This window comes from Carya illinoinensis, chromosome 11 (genome assembly GCF_018687715.1).
Source record: "Carya illinoinensis cultivar Pawnee chromosome 11, C.illinoinensisPawnee_v1, whole genome shotgun sequence".
NCBI lineage: Eukaryota > Viridiplantae > Streptophyta > Magnoliopsida > Fagales > Juglandaceae > Carya > Carya illinoinensis.
The window spans coordinates 24,510,144-24,529,059 of NC_056762.1; the positions used below are offsets into that span (position 1 = coordinate 24,510,144).

The following is an 18,916-nucleotide window of genomic DNA, read 5'->3' on the forward strand; positions in this document are numbered from 1 at the left end:
AGATGTTGCAAAAAAAGTGCGAGAAACCAAGTTGGAGGAAAGAAGAAGAAACACACCTAGGAGAAGAGATCGGACAACCCAGCAACACCAGGAGGCCAAAACACATTAGGGAGAAATGTCTCAAAAAATGATTTTTGTTTGTTATGCTTAATTTGTTGTTTTGATTAAAAAAGTTTTATTTATAAGTAGGTGTAAATTAGGACACTCATGACTTCACAATATTGCTGAGGTGGTAAGATTTAATTTATAAGTTTAAATATTGCAAATCTACATCAATAATTGGAATGATATTACACTCTTTTGAAAAATTAAAAACACAAAATATCTATATGAAGAGCAAAAGAATCCAAAGGAATGATCAGTTATAAGGACAATTATTTGGAACTTCACTCCTTATATTATTCATACTCATTATCTCTGATCATTAACCCCAAAGTACAACATTAACCTGGCCTATTATTTATATTGCAACATGACCAAGAACACTTGTAGTGACAAAGCATACAATACAACACAATACGCTAGTAACTAGAGAGAAACTAACAATCAATTACATAGTAATCCATGCAATGATCATACTTATATCTAATAAAACATCAAAATATTATTCAAATTGAAAGAGCTTTCTAATTAATTTATAGCTGAATGTCTGAGTCATATTCAACCCCAGCATTCCACGAAGCAGGCAGATCATTTTTGGATTCCACCCATTTGTTGCCACTCACTTGAAACCTTAATTTTATTGGACCACTTGGTACTTGATTAGACATCTCCCACACTGCCCCAAAGGCCCTACGCATGCCCCTCCATTGTCTGCAATTCTCCTGTAGGCACCATTAAATGAACAAAGAGGCCAGCCCATCCATCAACTTATAACAATGATCATCATTTGATTTGTTCAATACATATCTTTTAATAAAAACTTATTTGTGCAAATTTAGAGCATGCAAGTCGCCATATAAAATCTTTAATAAAAAAGTAGAAGTCATTAAAAAGTTTACTATTTTTCTAAGGGTTGCTCCAAACTCTCAAAGGCTTGGAGTTTCATAAATTCATATAGCATTACTCAAAGGCTTATATGAATGTACCAGATACAATTCGACGGCTGTGATGTCGTTTATCCCCTCTGCATATAGAATCACTAAAGCTAGATAATTAGGATATCTACTTTGTTCATGGACCTTGAACATAAGATTGTAACCAGGGTAGCGGCACGAGACCCTTCGGTATTCTACGTTGATCACGCCACGAGCCAACAACTCCTTGGCCGCTTTATTACCAGGGCGTGCCAATCTTGTGAAGGCTCGGGTGCTGAGTATGAAGTCAGTTTTGTCACCTTCAGCATAGTCAGTCACCACCACGTGCACTGCATCCTCACTACAATATTGTGATGATGTGCACCTAACCTGAAGAGTTATCATCAACAAAACACTAATCATACATACTATATTATTATTATTATGGAAACCGAGTAAAGCAAACTATAGAGCTACTTTTTCATTAGTGCTATCTAACACAATCATTGTCCTTGAGCTTCATATGATAGGAAGAGTGTTTCGAGTTAAAGCAAGCTTAAACAGGTTGGGGTAGGCCATGCTAGCTAGCTAGTGTGCTATACTTTATTCACAACACTTATCCACTTAATTATTCACGCAATACCATGCATTATATTATTTATAAGTTTAGTGAGTAAGTAAAATATTACTTATTATGGGACTTGTTATATTTATTAAAAAGTCAAAATATTAATATTTTCTTCGATAAGTTTATGTGGCAAGCTTCTACATCAGTAGTGTATTTGATGTGTCAAAAAAAGGCTTGTAATTTTACCCGATAGCATGCACCACAACCAGTTCCATTCCTATACAACTTAGAGACTCCAGTCACGCTGCCATCATTGACAGTCCTTCCGAATTCTCCGTACCCACAAGCTCCACCTATATGATCACCAATTTATAAGCTCAACTGTACATAGATGACATATAAACGGAATAAGTTTTACACATTGCTAATTATTGGTATTAATTAGTATTTGATAGAGAAAGAAAGTTGTTCAAAATAGTCAAGCAAATAATTCTTTCAGCATGCATACACATAATAACTTATAATGCATAGATATGAATAATTCCAAACTGATAGCCAAGTAATATCTATAAGTGTAAATGCAAACGTACTTGGAGAACTATTGCAGTTACGACTACCGTAGTAGGTTGCTCTTGATGTGTAGGTAGAAATGTCCTGAGATACACATAGAGCAGGCAAGAGCAGTACCATGCAGATCACAAAAAGAATACGAACTTGGTTTTCAAGTACTACAGGTCCCATATCTTAATGGTAAGGTTTCTTGATAAAGGGCAAGATAATGGAAGAAAGAGATTAAAACCAAAGCTCTAATTAAGAAGCATGCAAACAGATTTGCAAAAGAAAATGGACGAGGAGGCTAATTAGAACTGAGAAGCAAAGAAATCATAGTCTAGCATTTATAGGACTTGAGGGCGGCTAGGAAAGGTCATGTGTTGAGGTGAGAGATATGCACCTTTTTCTCCCACTTAGGGAGAAGGGAATTATATTTATGCTTGGTATACCCAACAAAAACGTATTTGCGAGCTAGGAATTGGTTTATCTAGCTACCTCCCACGACTCTTTCACTATCTCAACTCTTTCCTCTTCTACCTCCCACAACAGCACAACACAACATAACCTTCGCATTCACATTCACCTTCATTTTATTATTATAATATATTATATATATTTTTTTATCATTTTATTATATTTTGAATATAGTATATATATATATAAATTTATATTTTTTATTATTATATTTCTATTATTGATGCCAAAAGTATGTAGTGGGTGCAAATTGTAATATATATACATATATAATTAATTTTAGGAAAACAAATTAATAATGATAATAAAAATAATATTTTGTTATTATTTTGACTCAAATATACATAATCTAATATGAGAGTTTTTCTTGAATGGCAAAGATAATCTCTAGAACATGTGATTTTACATTTTCATATAGAGAAACCAATGCTTTAGATAAATCTCAATTCTCAATGGATTATCATTTTAAAGCTAATCCAAGTTTTAACTTTTGTGATATGAAATTGTCTTGGCATGTTCCATTCACATCCAATTCTCTTATTGAATTATCTATTTATTTTTTATATAATAAAAAATAATATTAAAATAATATTTTTAATTTATTTATTCTTATCATATTTTACCATTCTACCAATTATAGATATTAATTAGTAATTATATTCTAATTAAATACATTTTTAATCATATTCTACCAAGAAAAGAAATGCAATTCACAGCATGGATGATTTTTATTTTGCATTTACTTAAGCATAAATGAACTGTTCATATACTAATAGCTCTCAACAGATATTTTTTTTTTTTTACCTTTGAGATATTTTCTCTAATGCTCTTAATGTTGATGAGTACCCTCGAGACCATTTCGGGAATAAAAATCAATGTGTGCATGCTTATCTGTTATGCTCTTAATGGAAGCTTCCATTATGTTTTGGAATTCATTGCCAACTTTTTTCTTTTCCTTTTACCTCTTGGCAGCTAGCGCCTTGGCCCTGTTACCCCCACTATCTAGCGACAGCCTCGGCGGCATCATCGTTATTAATGGTAACATTGAAATTTCAACATATTTGAAGCGGAAAATAGATATTTATAATTGAAAATTGTATAATAATCGTGTAATCATTTTAACAATTATGCCGTAATTGTATAATTTAAAATTATATGTAAAATTATTCTTTGAAGTGAGATTTGGGAACCTACGGCATAACTCAGAAACATGCAAACAAACTAGTTTATTTTTGTAGATAGATAAAATGAGATAAGATAAGATAAATTTAAATTTTTTTAAAATCCAAAATGACTATTAAATATGCATATCTGACTACTAAATATGCACACCTGAACACTAGTACAAAATAATTTTTTTAAAATAATTTTTTAAACATTCATACCCATTAAGAAAAATATAAAAAAAAATAGAAATTCATTAATAGTCATTTCCTTAACTATTAAGAAAAAATAAATAAAAATAAATGAGTTAACATATTTAATGGCATATTTGATAGTCATATTATCATTCTTTTATAAAATATTATTAGAATATATTTTTTTAATATTATTTTTATTTTAAAATTTAAAAAAAATTATTTTTATTTTATTTTATGTAAGAATTTAAAAAAAAATTGTAATAATTAGATTAAATGGGATGAAATGATAATAGTTATGAAAAAGGAAAGAGTTCAAAATAAAACGGGAGGAATATTTTATATAATTTACACCCAAATAAAACGTACTTCATTCCTAATTAATTATTGTATATATACACGTTGCATCATCAGAGTATTATGTTTTTTCAAATAATGATGTAACACATGCAATCTTAACAGTATACTTTTTCCAAAGATAAAGGAGTAGGTTTTACTTCGTTTTTCACTGGGATGCACTTCCTGAGACAGTACCAAATTAAATTTCAAGTGAAAGCCGGCATGCTAAGATGGTTTGCTAAATGAGAATTTTGAGATGAAAATTTTGAGTTTTAAAAATAAATATTATTTTTTTAAAAAAAATTTAAAAAAGTTAAGAAAAAATTAAATTATTTATTATATTTTATAAAGAGATTTAAAAAAATTATAATAATAAAATAAAAATTTTAAATTTGATATGAGAATTCTTAATGTAAATATAATTTGAATGGAGTCTAGCTATAGCCACTGACTCGGCACTCAAATTTGGATCCGACAAGTGTAAAGTTTTATATTTTATACTTTTATGTATTTTTAAAATACTCTTAAATATTTAAAAAATAAAAAGTATTTACTTAATTATTAAATTAAAAAAAAATAATGAGAGAATTGTTCGTAACCTATATATGATCGGGATACCAATCATTTCTCATTTGAATAACGGACTAGCTAGGTTAGCCACCTCATGTCTGTTAATAGCATAGACGTGTAATTGAATAAAAAGTCAGAATCTTCATTATATTCAAGCAAACGTATCTTTTGCCACATCGCACTACTACACGCGTAACTAACCTTTTTGGTGTCAAAATTCTGTTAAAGATTTGTTTAGAAATAGATCTCTTTCTTAAAAATCTCATATCATCCCTTATTTAAATATATTTTAAATATAAATATTTTTAAATTAATCACTAAAATATTTTCAAATTAATTATTATAAATTTCTTAAACTTAAAAAAAAAATTAATTTTTTCAAATTCTAAAATAAAAATAATATTATGAAATTACATACTAATAATATTTTAATTTTATAATATTTTTTATTTAATATTTTTTTCTTATTTTTTAAAATTTAAAAAATACTTAACTTAAATTATCTAATTATTATTCATAACTTATCTAATTATTATCCATAATATTCTTGCCTCCGTACGTACATCCAACTTGCTCTCAAGAAATGATGCAATTGGAGCACTCAAAAGTATTGTTTGCGTCGTGGTTTAGGACTCCAATGGCCACCAACTCCCCATATCCTGTTGGTTGCAAAGCCTCGCCGACACGTTTTGTCAAGAATAATATTAGATTAGTTATGAGTTATGTAGATAGATATCATAGATTTATTTTAAAAAATAATAAGAGCAACCATTAAAAAAATAAAATTTTTATATGAATATCTTCTCATCCCACTTTCTAAATGAACTGTAGTCAACATTTGGATAATAAATTGATTTAAGATAATTTAAAAATAATAAAATATTAAAAGTTAGTGAATTAATCTCCAGGACTTGAACATTTTGGGGGCTGTCGGTAATTGGGTCAACTTTTGACGCGTCCAGCTTCCAACCAAAATAACAAAGAGAAACAATTGATGAGGTTCTACTTTGATTGGGGATCTAGAATAAACCGTCTATGCTTATGAATATGTTTACTTGTCAGGTTCTATGGATAAAATTATATAAAGTTGTACATATAGTTATCTGTTTGATTATGCTATACCATATTATTTATATATAGTTAGTTATTTACGATAAAAATAATAATTTTTTATTAAAATGAGTTTATTTTTGTCATAAATAATTTTTTTATAACAAATAACTAATAACAAATAATGACTTTTCTATAAAAGGCAAAGAGATGATGTCATATTCATTATATGAAATCATAGTAGCAAATTTTGTTTAGATTTTCTTTTCACACATGTCATTATCCTCTGATAAATTTCAATTATTATAATATATAATCTACAATCATCTAATGTTACATCATCTCATTTCTCTTACCACATAGTTCTATTCAGCTAACTTTACCACCAAACTCAACCTATTTAAAACTGATGGGGAAAAGCCCCAAAAAGTACCATTCTTTTTCTTTGCAGAAATATGTTAACGGAAACAGTGTGAACTATGCCTTGTCCAATATTCACTTCCCATCCGCCCCGCGCTCGTGTGGCAGGGCAGATTACATCGTTCGCACGACGGGGGGCGAGGGACCCCCCACCCATGTTTGTGTGTTCGACGAGTGTGGGGGCTCGATAGGCTGGAACCCTGCCCCATAAAGCCCTTGCTCCACCCCATTTATATATATTTATATATATATATATAATATTTTAAAGTAACATCTTCAGGTGACCAAAACAGTGTCATTTTGGGTTTAATAACCTAACCCCCCTGTGGGGCCGATATGAAGAAGCCCTCCCCCTACCATATTATTATTCTCAGTTGCCGTTCAGCAGTGCTGTAGCCCCCTCGATGCTAGTCCATGCCACCATGACATCCTTGTTGCCGTCGCACCACAGTGAGTTGTTAGTCAGTGACCTTGTCGCCTTTTGTGCTTGCCGTCGTCGCCGAAGGTAAGTTCGATTCCCTAATATCTCCTCGACTCTTTTTTTTTTTAATTTGATATTTTTCTGAAATTAAATGGAGGATGGGATTAATAGAGATGGATGATGGGATTGTGAATTGTGTGTTGTGTAGGATTGATTTTGTATGTGCGTGAATTGTGATGGATCCGATTGTGATTTATTAGAGTTTTGTGTGATTTATTTGGGTTTTGTGATTTATTTGAATTTTGTGTGATTTATAACTAGATTCTTACCTACAATATATGATAATGGATTAATTAAGATCATTTTGTAGTTTGTAAGACATTAATTAGATGAGCATTATGCAGATTAATTAATTTCGTCTCGTGGACATCAAAGAAGGGATTAATTAATTTAATAAATGTATCGTTTTCGAATCTACTTATGATAACAGATTCTGACAAATTATTGCAAAAAAATATCTTATATGCTTGTGTAAAGAAAACGACGTCATTTGAGAATTGTTGTTTGCTAAAACTTTTCATGTTTGCTATAATTTTAGATTTGTTGTTTGCTTGAGTTAATGGAAATGCCGATAGATTCTAGTGCGGCCTTCCCTATTCTAGCCCTTACCTCTACCCATACCCCTATCACTATGCATACCACTATGCCTACTGTTACGGAACCTTGCCCCTCTCCCAAGCCCAACAAGAAACCTGCTTCCATAGTTTGGTCTAACTTCACCAAACTAGAGGGTGGTGACCCTAATAACCCCCAAGCCAAATGTAACTATTGTGGTCAAATTTATAGATGTCACTATAAGAAATATGGCATCTCACAATTAAAGGTGCACTTAGAAGAACAATGTAAAAAAACCCTAATTTTAAGATCTTTGCAAGAGAAGAGCCAATTTAGGATAGAAATTGGACTTAAAAAATGGAGGATGGGAGTAGTGGAGGTGAAACGTTGAACGAGTACATGAAGTATGATCCTAAGTAGTGTAGGATAAACCTAGCTAGTATGGTTATCATGGATGAGCTACATTTTCAAATTATGGATGGGAAAGGGTTCCAAGCATATTTTCACTACTTGGAATCAAGGTTTCAACTTCCTTTTCTCCACACTATGGCAAAGGATGTAAAAAAACATTACCGATCTGAAAAAGAGAAGTTGATGGGGCTTTTTGGCAAGTCAGTTTGTTTGCCTCACCTGTGATTGTTGGACATCGGTCCAAAATTTTAATTATATGTCTTTAACTCGTCATTTTGTTGATTGTGGTTGGACATTGCATAAGAAAATTCTCAAATTTTGTCAAACTACTGATCACAAGAGTGCGACGATTGGAAGGGCTTTGGAGACCACTATAAGGGAGTAGGTGTTGACACGCGTTGTGACATGCACAATTGATAATATCTTGTCTAACGATGCTACAATGGAATATCTTAAGACCTTTCATAGATAGGCAACTAAGATAATCTTGGTTGGTGATTATTTGCATGTGAGGTGTGCAGCACATATTCTTAATCTTATTGTCAATAATGGTATGAAAAATCTTCATGACTTGATTGCGAGAGTTAGGACTGCTGTGAGATGGGTGAGATCTTCTCCTGATTTGAGAAATTCAAAGTTGCTGCAAGTTGCGGGCCTAACATCAAATAAGGGGCTTTGTACTGATTTGACTACATGATGGAACTCAGCATTTTTTATGTTAGAGGCGGCCCAAGAGTATAAGTTGGCATTTGCATTATTGGGTGGGGAAGACATCCAATATGTAAAATATTTTGAGGATCACGTTGGATTGGGGAAGCATATGATTGAGGATTGGGATGTTGTATCTACTTTCGTAGATGTTCTAAGGCTTTTCTACGAGATTACCACAACTTTATCTAGTTCTTTGTATCCTACATCCCATCACTTTTGTTAACAAATATGTAAGGTAAAAGAAGAATTAGAAGAGATTATTGTTAGTGGTCACACTAGGCTACGGGAGATGGCATTATTGATGAGGGAGAAGTAAGACAAGTATTGGGGGGAGATTTCAATTGGGCTAATATGTTGTTATATGTAACTGTTGTCCTTAACCCCTGGTTTAAGGTGGATGGCATGATATATGGATTGGGTATTGCCTACGGGCAAGTATGGGTGGAGCATATTGCATCAAGGGTTAGGGAAACCCTTGATAAATTATTTGATGAGTTTACTATCTTGCGGGGTGGTAATATTGTGGCACCTACACCTACCCCCCCTTCCCCCCACTAGTTGTAGATCCTAGGGCTAAGAAAAGACTTAGGATGGACTGGAGTGATGAGATGGAGCAAAACCCCTTCATGAGGAGTGTTCCAGAGGCTAAATCAGACATGGACATATAATTTGCAGCTGATCTTGAACCATATATATGAGATTTCGATATCTTATCTTGGTAGAAGGTACATGTCTCCAAGTATCTCATTCTTGCACAAATAGGCAAAAGTATTTTGGTCATCCCTATTAGTAACGTAGCCTTAGAGTTAGCCTTTAGCACTGGAGGGCATGTATTGGATCCAATAATGGAGCTCATTAGATCCTACCATTGTAGTGCTTTGATTTGCACCTCAAATTGGATCACTGGAAATCCAATTCATGTTTTAGATGTTTTAGATTATTGTTAGGTCGACGTCAAGGAGGAGGGTACTAATGAGCCTGGATCTGGTAATTTGTCACTTAAATTCAATTTTCTTATATTAATTTATTTATTTTCATTTAATTGGTATTAATTTCAAATTTAATTATTGTAGTGACACCTAGGATGGCATCTTCGGCTACCTCCGCTACAGTATGACTTCGTGTACATTAGAATCTAGACCCACCATTGCTCATAATTTGCACAATTAATCCATTAATGTTTTTTCATATTTATAACTTTATATTTATATTTCAGGTTTTATGTTCTTGAATTTGATTCTCATAGCACAATAGTGAACACAAATCAAGTCTGTCACTCTCAATGAACTCACTGCCACCCAAAAATTGATCAAACTTCCAAATGTTATGATTTTGTTAATTTAAAATTAGTTGTAACGTTAATAGTGCAATTTTTAGTAATTATTAATTTTATGTCTTTGTAATTTTTTAGTAGTTTATTAGTTGTCTTAATTTGTATCATTGTAAATTTGTAATAGTTTAGTGCCTTATTGATGGTTATTACTTAGTACTTAATAGACTAAAAGGATTAGTTGGAACTTGGAACTTAGTAATTAGTATATAGTTAATAGTTTCTATTCCTTTTTTTTTTCAGTTTTTTTAATATCTAAATACAGTTGTACTAAAATTTAAACCCAAAAATAGTTTAAATGTGTTTCTTGGCCATTTTGGGCCCAAAAAACTCATCTGGGCCCAAAATGGCCCAGAAAATCAAAATGGGCCAAAGGCCCAATTGGGTGCATCTGGGGGAGGACGGTTAGATGTCCACTCCTGCACCCCCGTTGATGGACGGGGTACCACGCCCCCACATGGACAGGGGTGGAGTATGGGGGAAAAAACTCTCCCCCCGCCCATGCGGGGCAGGGTAGGGGTGGCCCCACCCTGGGGGGGAAGGTAGCACCCCTATCACCAAGTCTAACAATTAATGACAAGCATAATGAAAACTATTTTTTACACATAGGCAAGCTTGAGCTACAATGTTTGACAAAAACATCGATATGATCAAACAGGAATACCAATGGTACTTAGGTGTTCATATAATTTACACTGCTAATGGTTGAGTTTCTCCACTTTGATGGGATTTCCATGGGTGTAGCTACTAGCTTCTTTATGCTTAGCCTTTCTTTGCATTCTAAGGAACTTGTTAGAAACAAGAGCAGAGAAATTTATTTTCCTAATATCCCAAAACCAAGATTCTAAGGATGCGTTTGGGAACACAAGTATTTTCAAATATTTGCTTTCAAAACATCAGTCGAATAGGAAAAAAAAAATTCAATTTCAAATCTTCAACTTTTTTTATCTAATCATTATCTAATTATTACTACTTTTCCAAACTCACAAGCAAAACATAAAACATAATACGACTTTTTCTAATTTCAAAATAAAAATTATATTCAAACAATTTTTTAACTTTCTAATATTTTATTAACCTTTTTCTCTTATTTCCCAAAACTCAATAAAACATCTTAAGTCAAACTATTTAACTACTATTCACAGATATTCGGAGATATTCTAAGTATCTAAACGAGCCCCAAAGCTCAAATACAATTTAAACCTATATTGCAAGGTATTAAAGCGCATTTGTGTAAAAGTCTTTAACAGAAGGGTGCATTTCTAGAAGATTAAAACAGAAGAAAATGCTTATGAAATCACAAAAGGTCAAAACCATTGGAGATGAAATGTTGGGAGATTGCACTAGGATAGAAATGTAATTAAAATAAGAAGATCTACCCCTTATGTAAAACACTAGGTTATGAAATATATAAGACTCATTTTCACTTGAGAGCAACAAACATAAGAGAGAGAAAAGAGCACTGTGCGGCAAAGGCTCACAAAAGGAAACAGAGGGCACTGTGCAGAAGAAGGCAAGGCATGACGGAGCTTAGGTGACTGCACCAATATTCAAGGTGGTGCTTGAAGGTCGACGGTTTCAAAACTTTGAGATGCAGGAGACGTGGCCGAGGACCACAATGATTGGAGCAAAACTTGTTGGCAGCAGAGGCTTTGAGATGGAGGATACACGGCAAATTTCGGGTGACAGGAAGCGTACAATGGCACCTTATGTGCTGGGGAAGGAGATGTTGAGGGGGCTGACTATGTGCGGTGGTTTGTTGAGATGTAGTAGCGTGGTGGCTAGGCAGTTGGCTAGGGGGAGAGAGAGAGAGAGAGAGAGAGAGAGAGAGAGAGAGAGAGAGAGAGAGAGAGAGAGAGAGAGAGAGAGAGAGAGAGAGAGAGAATATGGTGGTTATGGGCACCTAGGTGCTGTTCTATGAGATGTGGTGGTGGCCAATTATGGCCAAGAGCATGATTGAGCTGAAATATTGTATATTTTAGCTATTTAAAACCAATGTATTTTAAATTCATCATGACATTATTATTAGTTTTAAATGGAAAAATGATTAATAAGGATAAATCAAAATTATGATTTTAATTGATTAAAAGCATGAATTTCTGCTTGAATTCTACCAACTATTGATTACTGTGCATTCTAGTCCATAATTTTTCTTGCTTTCCATTATCATTTGCGTTTGTACCATTGTTTTTCTTGTTCTTCATGTTCATAAAGTTTCTTGAGCTATCTTTCCATTTTTTGGGTTCAATCCATGAACCTCAAAAGATAGAAGCACTTCTTGCCATCTTTGAATGGAAGTTGCTCAAGCTAATTTTTCATTTATGTTATTTTGTTGTTGAGTGTTTTCTTTTTAATCTCCATCTCCATTTTTTGTGCATACCATGGTTCATTATGTTCATGCCTTGTTCATACTTTGTCTTGAGCTTTCCCACCATTCAAACACTCCCAACTCCATCTAACCTCATACACGGCCACACCAATCACCCCACATCATGCTCACTTAAACCATGACCCACCATTGCCCTCCAACAAGCCACCAAACTTCCAAAGCCTAGCCCCCACTTGCCGTCCAACCCATTCCTCATTTCCCTCAAAACTCACGGATCCCCTTTTCACACTCAAATAAATCCACCAACTCATTTTCAACCCACCTAAATTATACATTAATTGGAAGGCTGCTTGTTTGGCTTAACTTACATCGGTTGGTGCAGCTAAATTAAGGTGAGGAACATGTGATGGATTGGAAGAAGAAGGCTGCTGCTGTCCACCAACTACTGTCCACCGAAATGAAGGAAGAAGAAGGCTGCTGCTCTCCACCAAATTTAACATTGAAAAAGTCAGCCTTTGTCCACCGAAATGAAGTTAGGCATGAAGAACCGTGTTGGACTTGGTTGCTTGGTTTAAATTAAGGAAAAGATTGAATGCAAGAGGCGGCAATAAAAGATTGAATGCAATTGAGGTGTGAATGCAATTAAGTGTGAAACCAATTGAATGTGAGATGCAACTAGCCAAGATGTTCGGCTATAAAAGGATGCAGTCCAAACTCAACAAGGACACAACTCAAACTTAGACATCTACAACTTACAACACACAACTACAATTTTCTGCTTTTGTTATTTCTTTGTTATGTACTTGAAAGAATTAGCTCCTTTTTGTTTTCGGCAATTTTGTTTCTCCTTTTAGCTTCAATGTTTTGTTGTTTTATAGTTTTTAAGTGTATTAAGAATTGTACTAGAATTTTATTTCATTAAGTGTAATACCTTAATTTCAATTAAGTGTGCTAGTTTGTTTCATTGCTAGTTTGTTTCATGCAACAAAAAGAAATTATTTTAGAAGTTTTAATCAAGTGTGCTATTTTGTTTCATGCAATAAAAGAAATTGTTTTAGAAGTTTTAATTAATTGTGTTACCTTAATTTATTGCAAGAAAGGTTTGGTTTTAAGCTTTTGTTTTTGTTTTTGATTTTTCTGAAACATCATACGTGGGGAGTAGAGGAATTGTTCTAGAGTTTTCATTAAAGATTTAGAGATTAATTTTCAAGAGTGATACGTGAGAAGTTGTTTCCTTTTTGTTTTGAATTTCAATTGAATAGTGAAAGGAAGTTTTTGTTTAGACTTTCCGTTCCCTATTTTATTTAACTTCAGTTTAAAATTTATGGAATATTTTTGAGATTTGTTTAGATTAGAAGTTAGGGTAATTTATTTTCTGTTTACTTATTTCGTGTTATTTATTTTTCTCACTTCCTTAAGTTTTCATTTAATAGTGATTACAATTGTTATGTGTTATTTTGAGAATTTGTGATTTAATTACAAAGATGAATTCTAGAATCTTGGTTTTGGGCATTTTCAATTTTCAGTTCATGTTTTGTCAATTACTTTCTAATTTAGTTTAATTCTTAATTTGGTTTTATTAATTTCTGAGTTTAATTTATTAGTCCTTTATATTCCAATCCAACAATCAAAATCTAAAACATGAATCTAGTCCATGACTAGTACCCTTTTCCATCCATTGCACATACCATCATTTTATTTTCTCTTTGTGAAGTTTTTCACCTTTTTCAACGAGTTTGATTTTTAAGTAACTTTCCCTGTGGAGATGATATAGGAATTTATTCCTAATTATTACACGACATCCTCCTGCACTTGGGATAGCTTTAGTGCTACTCATTTTTGAGTGAGTCAGAGCACGCCCTCCTGTAAAAGCTTCCACGGCCGATTGGCCAATTGTGGCTATGTGGAGTCAGCTCCATGGAGGTATTGGCTTGCTCTGTTTTGACTAAGGAAAAAGAGAGGATGTGGGAGTGTCATGTGTTTGGGAGGAGTTGCTGACGACTGTGAAGTGGTGGAGTAGTTGATTGGGAGGTATTCTTGGCGAGAAGGAAGAGCTTGAATGTTAGTTTTGTCGGTTAAGACTGGGGTGGAAAACGTAGTCGTTTAGATTAGTATGGAGAATGTTTGTATATGGAACAGATGAGATGCAGTCGTTTGAATTAGTAGTGATTGAAATAACGGTGTCATTTTTACAAGCTTATAAGGTGTATGTTGTAAAGGACAAAATGATGCATTTGAATAAATGAAATGAAATATAAAAGAGCTCCGTGGGTTTGGACTGAGGCCAACTGTGGATTCGTTGCTCAATTCTTCTATCTTCCTTCTCTTCTCTCTCTCTCTCTCTCTCTCTCTCTCTCTAATCATCTCTTTCTCTTCTTCCATTCTTGATTCTCTGAGAGTGACTACCTCGAATATGCCTTGACTTAAGTGGGCTTATGACAGGGAGGAGCTTGCAATGGAGTGAATTACCACGTGAGTTGGTTGTGGGTTCTGGTGTAAGGCAGTGTTGGCGGCAATGTACATAGGAGATGAACATTGCAAAATGTACGGGTCTCTCTCTCTTTATATATATATATATGTATTTATATATTATATATAGTGGTTGTAGTGGGGTAGTTCATGGGGAGGTCGTGCATTACTAACAGAGGCGCGGAACGTACGATAGTGGAGAGCTTGTGACATGGTATTGCCTAAACTGCCATGAGCAGCATTTGTGTGGAAGTTTATATTCCTACGACTGTATGCGATATATATATTTATATAAATGGCCAAAACCATAATGAAAGAGGAGGGGAAACATGCATGTGGCTATTGTTGGAAAAGGTGGTGAACATGGAGAGTTTAAATACATTTTTAATAATAATAATGATGATATTGGTGATGATAATAATAATAATAATTGGGTTAAAAACAAACAACTTATTACATACATAAAATTTAACAATAGTACTATATTAAAAATAGTTTGTTAAAAAATACTAATTTAAAATATAGTTAAATAAATAATATGATTTAATTTGGATTCCACATGATATAAACCTCAATAAATATTAGCTTCTCTACAAATTCGAAATGACTCATTAAACCTAATTTAGGCCTAATAAGATTATCTCTATCTCAAGCATAGAAATTTTGGGTTGGGTGGTTATAGTTCTTCTCTTTTACTTGTCAATTTTTTCCTTGAGATGCTAAGTAGTGTTTTGTTGGTTGTCTACACTTGTTCATGTGCTTGGGGGTGTGTTGGAAAGAAGTATTTCACTTTTGTTGAACCATCCAGCCTAACATCCATGACACAAGCTCCATGGCAAAGCATCTCCAAGTCAGCAGCTATAGAATCTTCAAGAATAACATAGTGCAAGTCATGCCATGAATTGTTGTAACAGTGTGGCAGAGCACTATAACAAACTCTGCCATTTTTTAGCAATATCATTGTATGCACGCCTACTGTTTGTGGTATTGCCAACAAGAACTATTGAAATTACATCCTCAAGTGTATATATATAGCACTGTAATTCCTTTGTAAAACATTCAAGAATTGAGAATTAATTCACAGCACTCTGTTATCTTCTCTTTGGGCTTTTGCTTCTACGGGATCTTTGAGCTTGATCCTTCTTTCTTCCAATTTATTGCCTTAAGGGTGAGGAATACTAGATGACTAATTGGTCCAGCTCCCCATTCTTCCGCATTGTGTCAATTCTTTGTTTTAAGAAGTAGCAATCTTTTGTCTAGTGCCCCTCTATCTTGTGGTATGTGTAGTAGCAGCGAGTTCTCTGGTCACAGTAGCCATCACTTCTAGTTTGTTCTTCACTCCCTACTTGCATGTTCAGGCTAAAAAACACCACCCTAGAGCTTTGATTTCTTGAGGACGCAACTCCAACCCTCCCTTTATGGTATTGGCCTTTCCTCGCCTTTTGCTCATTTTCATGAATTTTTCCATTGGTTGCTCCCTTTGGCTTACTTTCTACTTGCTCCAACTAGAATTTCCTTGGGACAATCAAGGCCCAAAAAGTGTCTTCAATATTGACACAATCGTTTGCTCAATCCATATACTCCCATAATGCTATACAGGTTTTCCTAGACAATTATGCCACGAAAGGATTTTTGGAATAGATGCCTCCCAAAAGTGCTACCAAAGTGATCTTTTCCTCCTGATCTTCTACTGTCATGCGCTCCTTATTGAACCCAGCTAGGTATGCGTTTAGGCTCTTATCCTCTCCTTGTTTGACTCTGAGATGGTATGCAACTAGTCTCTCGCTACTCATTTTAGGGTTAAGGGGAAAGCTCGACATACAATTTCTCCAAAAAAATCATGGAGTGCCATGTGAGTCTTGAATGTTTCCTAATGCTCAACTGGATCCTTAGATCTGTCTTACATTTTAAATTGCAAAACTTTGAACTTTGGCAGGAGTGGCACCGCTATTATTTTTGCGCCATAAGGCAGATATGTGCTATTGAGCAGTTGATCAACAGACGAGGATGCACCTATCCTCTTAGCCATCTCCTTGTATTTATCCATGAAATTGTGTAAATTATGGTGGATCTTATTCTTTTCTTCATCTTCAAAGGTTAGCTTGCATGTGCCTTGCAATTCCACTTCGATCCATTCATTATGGCTTGGTGCAATGTCTTCCCTTGAGCCTGCACTCCTTTTGTCTTAGAGCCATTTTCCTTAGTCTTCTTCCATTTTTGTAAATCTCCCTTCCATGTTATCGTTCATTCATTTGCCTATTGAAGCTACTTCTTGATCGTGGGTTGCTTGAAAATGAGTTGTTGGAGGCATACGAAAAGCACGTTGAAGTTTCACAGATCTCACAAACAGCGTCAACTGTTGTGGACATGTTTTCTACTCCTGGAAAAGGCCTTTATCATCATGCACCAAAAGGATAGGTGGGGCTCGGTGTGGTGGGGGACTCCTCCGATGCCTATATCAGTAAGAATTGAACATACAAAGTATTTCAGTTCTTTTGATTGTGAAGTTACCTTTCGCATGTGCTTTGACCTCTATTTATATAAATCGTTTTTTAGTTGGTAATGCTTGCCTTACGGCCTGGTCCTCGCTAATCCTCATTGGACTACAGACCATTAGTGCTTTACATCTGCTTTTGTGGCGAGTACTGTGATGAGGGGAATTAATATGCATGGGCGAGTATCTTGCTAGATGTTATCAACATTGCTCATTGTCGATTACGTCATTAAGTCACTATTAATGATAGTTGGATTTGAATTTTGTATTAGTGCATTTTGGTGGTCATGGGCTTGGTTTATGCTAGATAGGCTTATGGCTTTGGGTTCATGGGCCATTGTGACATAGGGTTCAATACGACTTCCTTAGGGGACTATTCAGCCTACCGATACAGGTGTTGAGTTTGCATTTAACCCTAAAATAAATATATCTATACTTGACTAAAAAAAACATTTCAATTATGATGTTATATTAGATATTGGGAAAGAAGAAGAAAAAAGTTGAATAAAAATATTATAAAGTTAAAATATTTTTAGAATATAATTTTTAATACAATTTTTGTTTTGAAATTTGGAAATTTGGATTTTTTTTTTTTGAAGTTTGGAAAAGTTATAATGATTAGATAATGAATAGATGAAAAATTTAAAAATTTAAAGTTAAAAAGTGTTTGTGTTTGAATGATATTTGGAAACGAAATGAGATAGGATGAGATGAGATGAGATGGAATGAAATCATCCCCATATTCCAAACAAGCCCTTAGTCAATCTAAGCCAATTAAGATCTTGTAGGAAAAAGACTCGTTAAGGCAATATCAATATTTTACATCTATTATGTAATTGATATACAAAGCAAAATGACAATAAACTTGAGAAACTTGTAGGGTAGTTATTTTCTTCCCCGTCCAGACTACTTTGTGTGAATATGGGAGTAAAATTCACATGGGGAAGAATTTGGTAAATGATGTAGGCATATAAAGTAAGAATCTCAATTAATATAACGGTAAATCTATGGTGAAAAATACCTCTCGAAGACATTGAAAACCACTATAATTATTTTGAAAGAACTTTAGACATATGCTTATGAAATAATAAATAGTTTTCTACTAATATAAATTTTTTTACAAAGGATAATGCTAGGACCATCCAGAAACCAACCCATTGAGGAATTGTACCGATAGTGTAATTTTTTATTTTTTTTAAAGCATTTTATACATATTTTTTTAAAAAATACAAAAAATAAAACCAAAACACAAAAATAAAAATAAGCAAACGCAAATCCTAAAGAATAAAAAAAAAAAAAAAACGATTCTCTGAATCACACAGCTAAATTCATCATTCCTTTGTGGTAATCAAAATGAAGAAGCATAGCTAAAGGCCTTGGATCTTAGTGTCATATGTAGAGCCAAAAGTAACAATGTCATCAAAATGGGCATAATCAATTATCATTTGAGCATTAGTATATTGCTTTTGCAAGACAAGGGAACCTAATATCTATTATTAAGAGAAGGAATAATCTGTGCCATCCTCGGAAAATAAGAGAATGTATCATCTTTGATAATGAGTCCAAGTACAAACATGTCGCTCTAGAGTCTAGATTAACGATTTCCAACAAACAATTATGATTATTGTGACGCAGGCACTTGAGCATTGAATTGTCAGCCTTTGATTTTCAATCTGTATAAAAATCAGTCCTCTCATCTCGAGGAATCACAATATAGGGGAAATTCACATTTGCAAAGACCCATTCTAATCTGGAAAAAGTAAAAGTAATTAGTTCATACAAGAGAAAA

General features: G+C 33.7%; 1 protein-coding gene across 1 annotated transcript; it reads right to left on the minus strand.

Annotated features, from left to right (window-relative positions):
- Nucleotides 1-362: 362 nt before the first annotated feature.
- Nucleotides 363-2,597, minus strand: LOC122282569 (expansin-like B1). Its single transcript, XM_043094505.1, has 4 exons — nt 2,175-2,597; nt 1,831-1,937; nt 1,089-1,406; nt 363-824 (listed from the first exon to the last, which is right to left on the minus strand). The coding sequence occupies exons 1-4, from the start codon at nt 2,323-2,325 to the stop codon at nt 636-638; spliced, it is 765 nt and encodes a 254-aa protein (XP_042950439.1). The 5' UTR covers nt 2,326-2,597; the 3' UTR covers nt 363-635.
- Between the last annotated feature and the right edge of the window lie 16,319 nt (nt 2,598-18,916).